Source organism: Thermobia domestica, chromosome 1, assembly GCF_964235325.1.
Source record: "Thermobia domestica chromosome 1, izTheDome1.hap1.1, whole genome shotgun sequence".
Taxonomy (NCBI): domain Eukaryota; kingdom Metazoa; phylum Arthropoda; class Insecta; order Zygentoma; family Lepismatidae; genus Thermobia; species Thermobia domestica.
The window spans coordinates 240,494,457-240,506,963 of record NC_137454.1 but is presented as its reverse complement, the minus strand read 5'-3'; the positions used below and the strand labels follow the sequence as shown (position 1 = coordinate 240,506,963).

General features: G+C 32.9%; 1 protein-coding gene across 1 annotated transcript in view; it reads right to left on the bottom strand.

Annotated features, from left to right (window-relative positions):
- The window catches only part of LOC145679156 (uncharacterized), a 163,901-nt gene that overhangs the window by 135,874 nt on the left and 15,520 nt on the right, over positions 1–12,507 (bottom strand). Inside the window, exon 3 of the mRNA XM_081749749.1 lies at positions 6,302–6,528. Coding sequence (XP_081605875.1) covers positions 6,302–6,528 — 227 coding nt within the window. The remainder of the gene's footprint in view (positions 1–6,301; positions 6,529–12,507) is intronic.

Sequence of the window (12,507 nt, the reverse complement as noted above, 5' to 3'; positions counted from 1 at the left end):
CATGTCCCACTTAGTTTCTGTTAAGGCATCTTACAGTTTCACATTGTCTAGGAGCTCAAACCTTCTTTTTTCCCCTCTTTTCCTTCCAAACTATTTCTTATGAGGCAATTCATTTTTATAGAGGGTTCAAAAAAATATTTTCATTTTTGTTAACTTCAGTATGCTTATTTACATTGGAAGAGGACGTAATATTGAGGTCTCATATATTCGGTAATAATATTACTACTACTACTACTACTACTACTACTACTACTAATAATAATAATAATAATAATAATAATAATAATAATAATAATAATAGTATTAAAAGTTTTAAAGTTGACTAAAATTTAGGCAAAACTTATTTAAACGGTTCCGTATCTTCTAGGCACACCTCTGCAACTACTCAAATTTTAAACAAAAGCGTTCCAATAAAGTTTCATGTAGAAAGTATTAAACTGTACGTTTTAACGAAAATAACTGTAATACAAGTAACTGAATATCAATGAACAGTAAGGCATATAATATATTAATTTGTAGGATATGCAGAGGTAATTACAAAAGCATTGCTTTAAAAATACCTACACAGAAAATAATTCAGTGAGCTCTGAAATACAAAGTAACGAAATAGCATATAAGGTCCATTCTACAGAGCAATTGTTACTTAAAGAGTAAGCATACACTATTTCAAGAATCGAGATAAGACGAGAAATGTTTACGATACTTTTCGTCTCGTCTCGATTCTCATCTCCAAAGCGAGACGGAAATTCGAGTTACCCTTGTCCTGTCTCAAATGTAAAATGTTAATTCTCATCCCGATTTTGATTGTTTTGTTTTAGAAACGAGCTGAAAATAGTGGGCAACATTAAACAAAACCGAAAGATATTTTTTTAATGCCATGTTTCTGCTTGTAGTGGTATAACCTGTATTAATAAGTTTTTAATTATTAATCTTCTACGAAATAATAAGAATAATTATTAGTTTATTATTATTATTTTATTATTTTTGAAGATTTGATAATACAAGCATTGAAACATTTGAGTATTCAAATATCTGAATATATTAAAACGTGTGTCATCACGGATGAATCACCATCAAAAATCCTAAAGTAAAAGAAAATGCCAGACGTGGATTCGATCCAAGAATCTAAAGATTACTGGTCGAGCGCCTTCACCACTGGACCAAGAGCACTACACGGTAAATGATTCGTCTTTAGTCTGGTTACCTTAGGTTTTTTCGCTTCCGCTTGCAAAGTTGTATGTTGTATTTCTTCGTTTCAAAACGTCTTTCGTATTACTTTTTGATGATCTATAATCTTTGGCAGACTTCATATTAATAACTTGAGTTGTTCTTAAACCTTTGGTTCACAAGTTTGTTTTTTCTCCACATGAAACTACTGATATGACAGATTTAATTCTTATACTCTACATTCGTTTCAAAGCAGTCGCAATTACCTGACCAATGACTTGTGTCCGCCACGATACAATCTGCACTGTTCCAAACTGTCCTCAGTAATAACCAGAGACTAGACTCTGAACTCCTTACGACACATACTTATTGCTGGAACATGAACAATTATTCGAAAATAATAACAGTTGATTCGTAAACCATATATTGATAATAAACCAGTATCCCACATAAACAACATATCACAGAATATATAATCCACATTCTTAAAGAACACTTTGTCCGAGAAGCAATACTGAAAACAAAACTTTAAAATACAAATCAGAATGTATGTAGTATCGCTTGAGATAAGTGTAAAGGCACATGAATCACTAATAGATGGGAACACTATTCAGGTGTTTTTCTACCCTTCCATTATCCTATAATGTATTATTCCAATGTATTTTCTAGGAATTGTTTATCCAAATTCGAGAAATGGATGTTACAATTATGGCCGGAAACAAATTATATTCATAGTCAGACAACTACGGTGCAATTTTCAAAATTATTTTATGTCATTCACTATTAAGAGAAACTTTATTTAACATTCAGTAACATGCTTCAAATAATTAAACTCTTTTCTTTCTCATATACACTCTTGGTTTTATTTCACTCGCAATTTTCAAAGCAGTTCAACAACAGAACAACTAACCTACGGTCAGCGAAAAAAATAAGAGAACCAGAACGTTCTGACAAATCCCTAAAAATTAGAATTAGACGATATAATTTTATGAGGATTAAATATAAAATAAATAAAAATGAATTTGTTTATTTTATTTTATTTCTTTTTTTTATTTTACGTATTATTTTTGCATGCTATTTATAGAGAAAACGCCTTTTATTGATTGGTCTATAAATCATTGAGAAACTTATCTTACATGATAACTTCGATGTAAGATTGGAAATTTAGTTATCTTCGTTGCATTGCTGTAATCTAATTATAAAGAATGTTCATTATTATTATTATTATTATTATTATTATTATTATTATTATTATTATTATTATTATTATTATTATAAAGTACTGTTACGTGTTTTAGTTCTAGTTCCAAGGAGTATATATGTAATATTTAAAAAAGTTGTGGAAAAGATTGTCTAAACGGAAAACCAGTTGTACTGATTCATGACATACCGGGCAAATTTCTTGGCTGTCATATCATTTGTTAACAGTAGTGTAGCTAACGGGGCCGCAATGCGAGAGAACTCAGAGCAAAAGGGGTCATTTAAGTTTCGAAGATTAACTTTATGTTGTGGGAGTGGTTAAATTCTGCGATGTTAGAAATGTGATGTTGCAACTACAGGGTGGCCACAATGTCCCGTTATCTCTTGATAAATGCTAATGTAAGTTTTTCCCTTAACCCGTTATAAATGGTAATGTAAGGTTTTCCATTGTACCAGATTGTGTGAACGACGACTAATACTTCCAATTACTGTATTCAAGAACATGTTATTGCAAGTTGCTGAGAGCATGAGACAAACCACATAGGTGAGACACTGGCAGAAGTGCGCGTACACTTTCGTACTAGGTTTCAATGAAATTCTCTCCCAAAACAAACGTTTTTACGATGGAAACAGAAGCTATTCGCCACACGAAGTGCGAAGGATAAGGAAAGAAGTGGAACACCGTCCACACGAGCAGAAACATGTCGTTTAGTTGCTGCGTCTGTGAAGAGATCGCTGTAGAAGTCGATGCTTAACGATCTGGAGAACTGCCTACCCCGGTCGACTATGCAAAAGCACGTGAAACAAAACTTAGACCTGCACCCATATCGACCTACCCCCGTGCAAGAACACAGACATGGATCGGAGAGTAGAGACATGTGCGACACTCATTCAGACGTTCGACATAATACCAAAGCGCGGCAAAGTCATCTTTATCGATGAGTGTGCAAAATACAGGAGTACTCATGCACGCATGTGCTCTTTTGGTCCAAGTAAAACCCACACTTTTATGAAGAGTTGGAACAGAATCCCCCACATCTGATGATGTGGCCTAGCGTGGACAGCAGACACATGTTTGCGCCATCCTTTTTTCGATGATGTTGTGAATCACCAGCGATAGCAGGACATGTTGCAGAACTGGTTTGTTCCTCTCTTGGGGGAGCACGAAATCAGAGACATATTGGTTTCAGCATGATGGAACACCTGCCCATTATGTTCTCGCCGTATGCGAATACCATACAGAAGTATTTCCTTGGCGTTTGATTTGTCGTGGTAGTCCAGATCTGCCCGCATCACTTGACTGGCTACAACGAAGCCCAAACCTGACCACCTGTGATAATGCGCTATGGAGGTTCATAGAGGGCATAGTTGCACAAAACCGTTATGCCATCACTGCCGAACTGAAAGAAGCAGTGAAACAAGCTTTCACTCAAGTTACTCCTGCAATGCTCCGCAAATTGTCATAGAACCTGGCGGCGTACTATCCTTTGTCATGACAATGACGATCGACAGAGTGATCCTCTAGGCACCCAATGTTCCCTATCTCAATAAAACTTGTCAAAAGCATGGTTATTCATGTCATTCAGTTCTTTCCGTGTAGTTGTTTATGTACGTTTAGTAGTTCATGTTACTTGTTTTCAAAGGTAACGGGACTTTGTGGGCATCCTGTATATATATCATCATCATGCCGGTGATGATGACGAAGCACCCTCTACTATGACTCAGTAACTATGTGGTGTCATGAATTTATCGTTTTGAATTAAATATTTAAAATAACATACCCATTCTTGTCTTCTGATGTTTGTAAGGGTTAATCCTCGTAAGAATGTCAAATCATTTGACAATTGTTTTACTTGTATAGACCTATATCTATTGCTCTTCACGTAATTTTCAATCTCAAGTCTATTTTCCTTCGTTTCGAGTACACATATTATATTTGGCAGATTATGTGTGTTTCTGTTATTGTTTCTTTTTTCTAGATAACCATCTAAGTAGTCAATAGAAATGCCGCAATGCACATGTCTGCTGTACATATTAATATTCCTGAAAGAAGACAAAAAGTCATATGTAAATCATTGAATCCGACGGTTCCATTTACACATAGTGTTTACAAAAGAAGAATGGAATTTATGTGCATTCCGTAATGGAAAGCATACTTAACACAATTTTCAATCTAACATTATGTCTTAGGTGTAGGTATGTTACTATTAAATTTGTATGTCACAGTTTCTCTCGTATAGTATATAATTTTAGTCAGGATCTTAGAAATAGATGGTGCCAAATCTGAAATTCTTTGATAATACTTCTACCTACATGATTATCTTCTGCCTACCTCACATCTCAATCTATACTTCTACTACCTAAATTTAGTTTTCTGCAATTAAAATGGTTCTATCTTTAAATGACAATATATTTCTGAACATAATTATTTAGTTTTACTAGGTATTATTTCATATGACTTGATACCATGGTAAATTGCGTACTTCATCTGATTACGCAGTCCACTGTGATTGGTAATTTTTGAAATTGAGGATCAAATCCAATGATCAAGTGAACTGGCCAGTCACTTTGTAGGAACTGTGGTATAAGTTGACATCCTAATGTTCCTTCATGTTTCAATAGTTTATCAAAGTGATAATTTATTTGTGAAACCAGTGGATTCGTGTTTAAATCCTGAGTATGAAACTTGACCTTAAGAATAATACTATTGGTTTTCTTGATATATGAAAACTGTAGATTGTCTTCTAAAAGGAAATATTTGAGTTTTTCTGGTTGTGGTGTAATAAAAGGCCATATTTAATGTCAGATACGAGTTCTGACATGTGAATTGGAATATCATTATTTACTATTCACATAAATTACAATGTGTTATTCTAGTTTGTTGACTATTCAAGAATTGAGTATTATATTTTTTACATTTTCTTTTTGTGCTGTATATCGTATTATGCAGAATTATGCGACGCAGAGTCCTATGCTCACTCACACCGACTCATGCAGCAGAAAACCGGCCGTTCGTAAAGAGGATCCCAAAGCTATTGTGTATCGTTCGTCGTATAGCAATCTCTGAAAATCCTCACAGATAGTAGTGTATGGCCAGGAAATTCCACCCATCGCAGGCGACAATCAACTCCACCATTTTCAAGGTTTCACGCATCACAGCTATTCACAACATCAGTGTGAATGCCCTTAAACCATGTCATATTCTGAGCGAGAAAAGAACTGCAGGAGGCTGTATGAACGTTATTTCGGAGATTTGCGGAGATTTGTTGTTATCCTTTATCAGACGTGGATTTATTTCTCAGACTATGGTAAAGTTCATATCATTACATACAGACCTGTTAAAGCCAAAATTCTAAGCACGTTCTTTCCCCAGAGCGCAGAGAGTTTTCTGAAAGGTTTATAATAGTGGCTTGTACAGGGGCAAACTGCGTCTCCGAAAACTGGAGCGAAATGTCAAAATCAATACGTATACTAACAGACTATGTCCTGACTGAAATGTATCAGCATGATATCCTAGGACAAGACGTGAACCTGGTTGGACTAGATCAAGAGAAATCATCTAGCCACACGTCGAAACCATCCCTGGAATTCTATCGCCGTATGGAACAGGAAACTGGAATTTTCTTGTCTGACATCCTTGTCAAGAGTCCAGATGCGAGCCTAATGGACTATTGTGCTTTCGGACTTCTCGAGCGGAATCTGTCTGAGTCTCAAGCCGAGTCCTCATAATCTCCGGCCTCTAGTAAGCCGTAAAGAGCAGTGGGGTGCAATACCCATAGTCCAGCTGCAACAAAACCTCCTGCAATGGAAACTTTGATACCTGGCAATATCAAAATAGGGGCTACAGATCAAACATAAACTTTAGTAGAAAGACAACATTTCCTAAGTAAGTTGCACATTCAAATTCAGCTCAATATAAATGAAACAACCTTACCCTAACATCTGGTAATTATTCTTTTCAGGATTCAATTCTTCTTCTTTTTCAGCAACGTGTACTAATGCCATTATCTCTGCACATACCCCACTTTCGCCAGTTTCAAAAAAACAATGTGTTTCTCCGTTAATTTCAGCACGGCAATACAAATATGTTTTTAGATTTTCTACAAAACTGTTGTACTCTGCGCTACTTTGTTGATTGGCATTTTCTACTTTTTGCTTCTTCTGGAAGAGAAAAAAATAATATTAAATAAAGTAAGTTTACGGGTAAAGTTGAGCAGTTCATCAGTTCAGGAAGCTGTGTTTTTTGTGATACAAAGACATTAATATTTTATACAGTATGTAGCGTGTAAAAGCCACATCTTTATAAGAAGTACGAGCGTCACTGTAGGGAATGTGTGTCATAATTAAGAATATGTGTGTCACTTTTAGGGGATATCAAATAATAATATAATCTACTACTTATAGTCTATATTTTTAAATGCAATACATATATACACTAACGAATAATATTTTCCAGTGCAACAAAATATATCAATTGTATTAAATTTGTGACAATTACTTGCACACACATGATTAACTACTACATGTATTTAGATTAGAAATAAATATTTAAATTGAATTAATCTTGAAAATCAAGAAACATGTTTTATTTTGTTTAATTTCTTCTGCAAAGCGAATCCTTTATTTTTTTCAGGTAGAGAATTTTCTTTGTAGTTCAGAAAAAAAAGAGAGAATTATTAAGAAGGCAGACCACACTCTTTACCTGTACGAGCTTAAAGACCACCCACAATAGAGCCTTCCGGCTCATCGCTAATGCACTGCTATTGTTAGTGGAGCCAGAATTTCTCAGGACATAAGTATACAAATCTTGTGAATCGCACGCAGCAGACAGCTAGGAACCAAAATTTTTTATCTTACATCTTCGCAAGTGGATATGAAATTCACCGAAATCACGTACTAGCAAGAAAAGGTCGCTAGAAAGCCAAGCCACGCCACTAACCGATTTTTTAGAAAATGGTGTCACGGACCCACGACAGCGAATCAGAACCCAAAATTCAAATAGAAGCAAGAAGCGTCTATTTTTTTAAAGAAAACTTCGGAAAAGGCCTCAACGGAGAGGAACACATTCCAAGATCGTCTTTCGTACCGAGAACATCTATAGTACGTCAAATCGTACTCCGGAACGAACTTACATTTTTTTTTTTTTTTTTAATATTTTATACTATACACATGGCAGGCTAAAACCGGGTTAGCTGCCGGCTCAGTGCACACACTTCGTCTATAACTACGGTCGTTATCGATTTTTCTGTTGTAAATATTTTATACATTATTATGGTTATCGTATTCTTATCAGGATTTAATTGTGTCGCTTCATTTTATTCGGTCAACTTAGTGATTTTGGTGACTGTGAGCTGCGTGCATCGAAAAAGTTTAGCACTATGCTATCAGTGAAAGAGAAATAGGCAAAAGTTTGTGATGCTGTCGTGCTTAATAAAAATTGTGCTATTTTAAACGAAGATGTACGTGCCAATAGATAAACACTTGCAAGTACAGGTATTGCTGCATCCTAACACCATGAAAATAGAGAGGGACATAGACTTGGGTTCGAGGCCCGTCAACCGAAACAGATGCCCTACCGGAAGGAGAGATAGACTTCCAGCCAGACGAGTACTTCTTTTCCGGGAGTTGAACCCAGGAAACTGAGCTAGAGACGCTATCGCAAGACTATGTAAGTGCAGTTTTCATATAAAGCGTGTATATATAAGCGGAGGAGGCAAGTCTTCATAAGATATTATGAAGAGTTTTAATATTTTCTTTATTGAGGAAACACAAGGCCAATTTCCGGGATTAGTGATCTTCTCCATAGCTACATTTTTTTTAAAAAAAAAAACTTCGGAACATTGTTTATCTATACGGAACTATCCGTAAATTTTAAGAACATTACATTTTTAAAAGATATAGAGAAATAATTCAACCTTGATTGCATTTCTAAAATTAATTTATTCGCTTTAGAAATTATGGATTCAGTTCTTGAATTACTACAATGAATTTTTGATTATTTTACTGGTGAAATCCGCATACCTGAGTTAAATATCTAATTGTGCATTTATTTAAATTTGTCTTTGTCAATATTAAAATTCTGGAAGGTGTCATTTTTTTTAACAAGAGTTTCATTCCCATCCAATGGATGGGCGGGCCGTAGAAGGCAACACCTTCTCTGTGGCCAGAGATATAAGGTGTCATTGCCATCATTAATATGTAACTGAATATTTATCAATATCAACTGTGAGTAATTTTATAAATAATTAATAATCAACTGTGAGTAATATATATATATATATATATATATATATATATATATATATATATATATATATATATATATATATATATATAAATTGTGTGTAAGATGTCTGCATATCGTATAACTTCAATCTTGATAAAAATCTTAATCTAACGTAAAAATATAGTTGTTCAGATTCTAAGTTTTTGTATAGGTTGTGCTAAGGAAATTGGTGCTAAAGCATCAAGCAAGCTCGATGTCATTTTATTGTAAATCGTGAATTATTAATAATTATTATTAAAAGCAACCATTGCTAAGGAATTTCTAAAGTCGTGCTATTTCAAGCAAGTTGTAGACAAATAAGAGTATATCTTCTTATCATGAAATATATTAATAATTCCGTAAATAACGTAAACAAGTCAAGACACTCGAGTAAAAATTGCTTTCAGAGGTACCTATCTGAACAACGAGCGCAGATGGGGTCCATAACTATGGAGAAACATTATTTTTTAAAGAAGGAATCATTGAGATAATTAAAAGTGTCGACAGTATTTTTTTAATCAATTGGCCAATAATAGTATTTTATTGTTTATGCATTATGTTTGAGTATAATATCTGTGTGTAGTTAGTTTTTGTGTGATAATTTTTATTTCATTGTATTATTTTTTCTATTTATATAGTATGTGTATTAAACCTGTGTACTGATTGGGTAAAGGAAATCATAAATCTTTAATCTTAGATAGCATAATAATAATAATAATAATAATAATAATAATAATAATAATAATAATAATAATAATAATAATAATAATAATAATAATAAATTTTATTGCAGAAACATCTGAGAACATCAGATGTATTACAATCGTCAGAAATAGAAGTTGAAATTTTTAGGGTTACATATATAACATATCATAATATAAACAAAGATCACTGGATAACAGACTCAAATATTTTAACTATCAATTTTGAGTTCAAAAAATTCTTCAATACTATATATACAATTATTAATAAGTAATTTCTGTACTTCTTTTTTAAAAGCCAGAAATGGAAGTTCTCCTAGAAATATAGGAAGAAAATTATAAAATTTAACTAAATATAGTAAAAGGTCTTTTGCGTCTTACTGTATTCACATCTAAATAATCCTAAACGGTTCCTGTTTCTAGTTTGATACGTATGAGAGTACCCTAACTCATTGTAAATATGATTCTTTTCCTTGATGTAAAGTAAACATTGGTATATGAAAATTGCAGGTACTGTCATAATTCCTAATTTAACGAAGCTTGACCTACAATGTGCACGATTAGGGAGACTGAGCATTAATCTTACACATATCTTTTGTATTTTCAATAGGCTTTTGATGGAGGACTGATGACCTCAAAGTATCGTTCCATAACTTAAATGACTGTGAATTTGCGCATAATAAACAGTTTTAAGTACCTTTAAACTTACGCACAATCTTAATCTACGAATTAGATAAATTCCTTTACTAGCTCTAGATTTCACCTTAAGGATATGGTCGTCCCAGTTCAAATGGTTATCAATTAAAAAACCCAAAAAAAGGAGCGGAATATTTTTTAAGTTCTGCATTCGAATTTTTGTTATTGTAGGTAAGCACCAAGTCTTTGATCTTATCAGAGTTAATACAAAGCAAGTTGGAAGTATACCAGTCTTTAATAATATCTGAGGTGATGTTTAATATAGACTGAACTGCGTTTTGCGTTTTTTTTTTTTCGCGAGTTAACATAAATATTCAGATCATCAGCAAATAAATAACTATTAACGAAGGGTGAAGCGACGTTGTATGGGAGGTCATTGATATAAATAATAAAAAGAATCCGACCAAGAATAGATCCCTGCGGTACTCCGTGTCTAATATGCAACAGATTAGACTCTTCTCCTTCATAAACAACTCTCTGATATCGTCCATTTAAATACGAACGAAGAAGTGACAGAGCTGCATTATCAAAACCATAGAATTCTAGTTTTTGCAACAAAATATCATGATACACCGTATCAAATGCTTTCGATAGATCATATAGTTTTATATGAACAAAGTTTTTCCTGTCCAACCCAGAAATACAATTTAGCAAAAATGAGACAGCAGCCTTAACAGTTCCTAGTCCGGATCTATAGCCAAATTGAGAATTAGTAAATAAATTATTATGTTCAAAATAGTTAACAATCTGTTCATTCAAAACACTCTCAAAAACTTTAGAAATAACTGGAACCAGTGAAATTGATCTATAGTTATCAAGAGAAGACTTATTTTCTTTTTTCATTATAGGTACTACTTTCACTAATTTAAAGCATTCAGGAAAATAACAGTCTAATATACAAGAGTTTATAATATGAGTTAAAGGTTCCTTTCTGAAATTTACACCATATTTTAACATAATAGGACTAAGGTTATAAATATCCTCACATCTACTGCTAGTCATTTTAATAATCGCTTTCTCAATATCTTTTACTTCAACTGGATGAAAATTAAACGTAGTGGTAGGTTTAGACAATTTATTTAAATAAAAACCTGAATCATTATTATGAGGATATGATGAAACTTTCCTCAGTATCTCTTCAATTTTGTTAACAAAAAGTTATTAAATTCAGAGGCATTCAGCTGGTTATCAGAGATTTTTATGTTATTATAGATAGGATAACTTTCTTTTTTTTACGATATTCCACATTGCTTTAGACTTATTGTCAGAGTTGTTGATGGTATTATCATTAACCTTAATTTTAGTTTCTCTCACTAGTTTATATAACTTTCTTACTAATTTTATATAAATTTTTATGACACTTGAGCCAATACTGCTATAATAGTCATAAAAAAATTCACTCATTTTGCTTTGAATCTATTAATTTCTTTACTCTTAACTCTAGTAGGTATCTGTTTAGTTGGCTTACCCATAACGTATTACACAGGAAACGCACTTTCAGTTGAGAACGACATTACAGACATAAAAAATTCTAGTTTATCCTTAGCATCGTGCAAGGATCTATACATAAAGTTCCAATCAACTAATTGATAGTACCTCTTGAAATCTAGTTATGTTTTCTCCTCTCATTAAGCCAACCCTTAACCTACGTTTATTGTTACTAGTCTTATCTGTTACCTTGAGAAAATACACCTCAGATTTAAGTAAGACCGCCCAGTGATCAGAGACAGCAGTTTTTAAGATTGAACTATTAATAGACCTGTTCATACACTCACAAGAGTTAATTAGAGACAAGTGCACTAATTTTTCGCAAAACATTCTATCACTTCTTACTTAATATATTTCCTCATAAGTCTTGCAAGCAAACAAAATTATTGTTTCTTTCATTCATCAGTCCGATTATTGAATTTCTTTTCTTTTCTTTTCTTCTTCAAAAAGGTGTTGATTATAATTGACTTACATAATAACTGTTCATGTTTAGGGGAAAACAAACAATCGCATAACATGTTGGGCTGCGAATTAATATTCAATATAATAGAAATTTTCTTCTGTAAAAATAGGTTAACAGTAATTACAAAGTTTATAATATTGACAATTCAATAAGCAGTATTAAATTATTGCTATTTTTTAAATTGGATAACATAAACACTGCCTTATTCAGCTAAAAATATGTTTAGAGTAATCAGAACACTTTGTAACAACAGCCGAAAATATGATTCATTCACAGCAAATTCGATTTGTTAATTTCATCGCTTTCACATGTCATATGCATTAGCTTTCTTGTATATTTTTGTAGAAAATGATATTAATTCTCGTTAAATTTATTAAAAGTCTATTTAAAGTTAGCACAAAAGCATTTCTGTGATTATCATTTCTAGAATATACCTGTTTTGTTAACCTGTACTTACATATCTAAAAGAAGTTACGTCAGATTGCTCTATATTTGGAATTCAAAGAGGGTTACATTGACCATCAGAA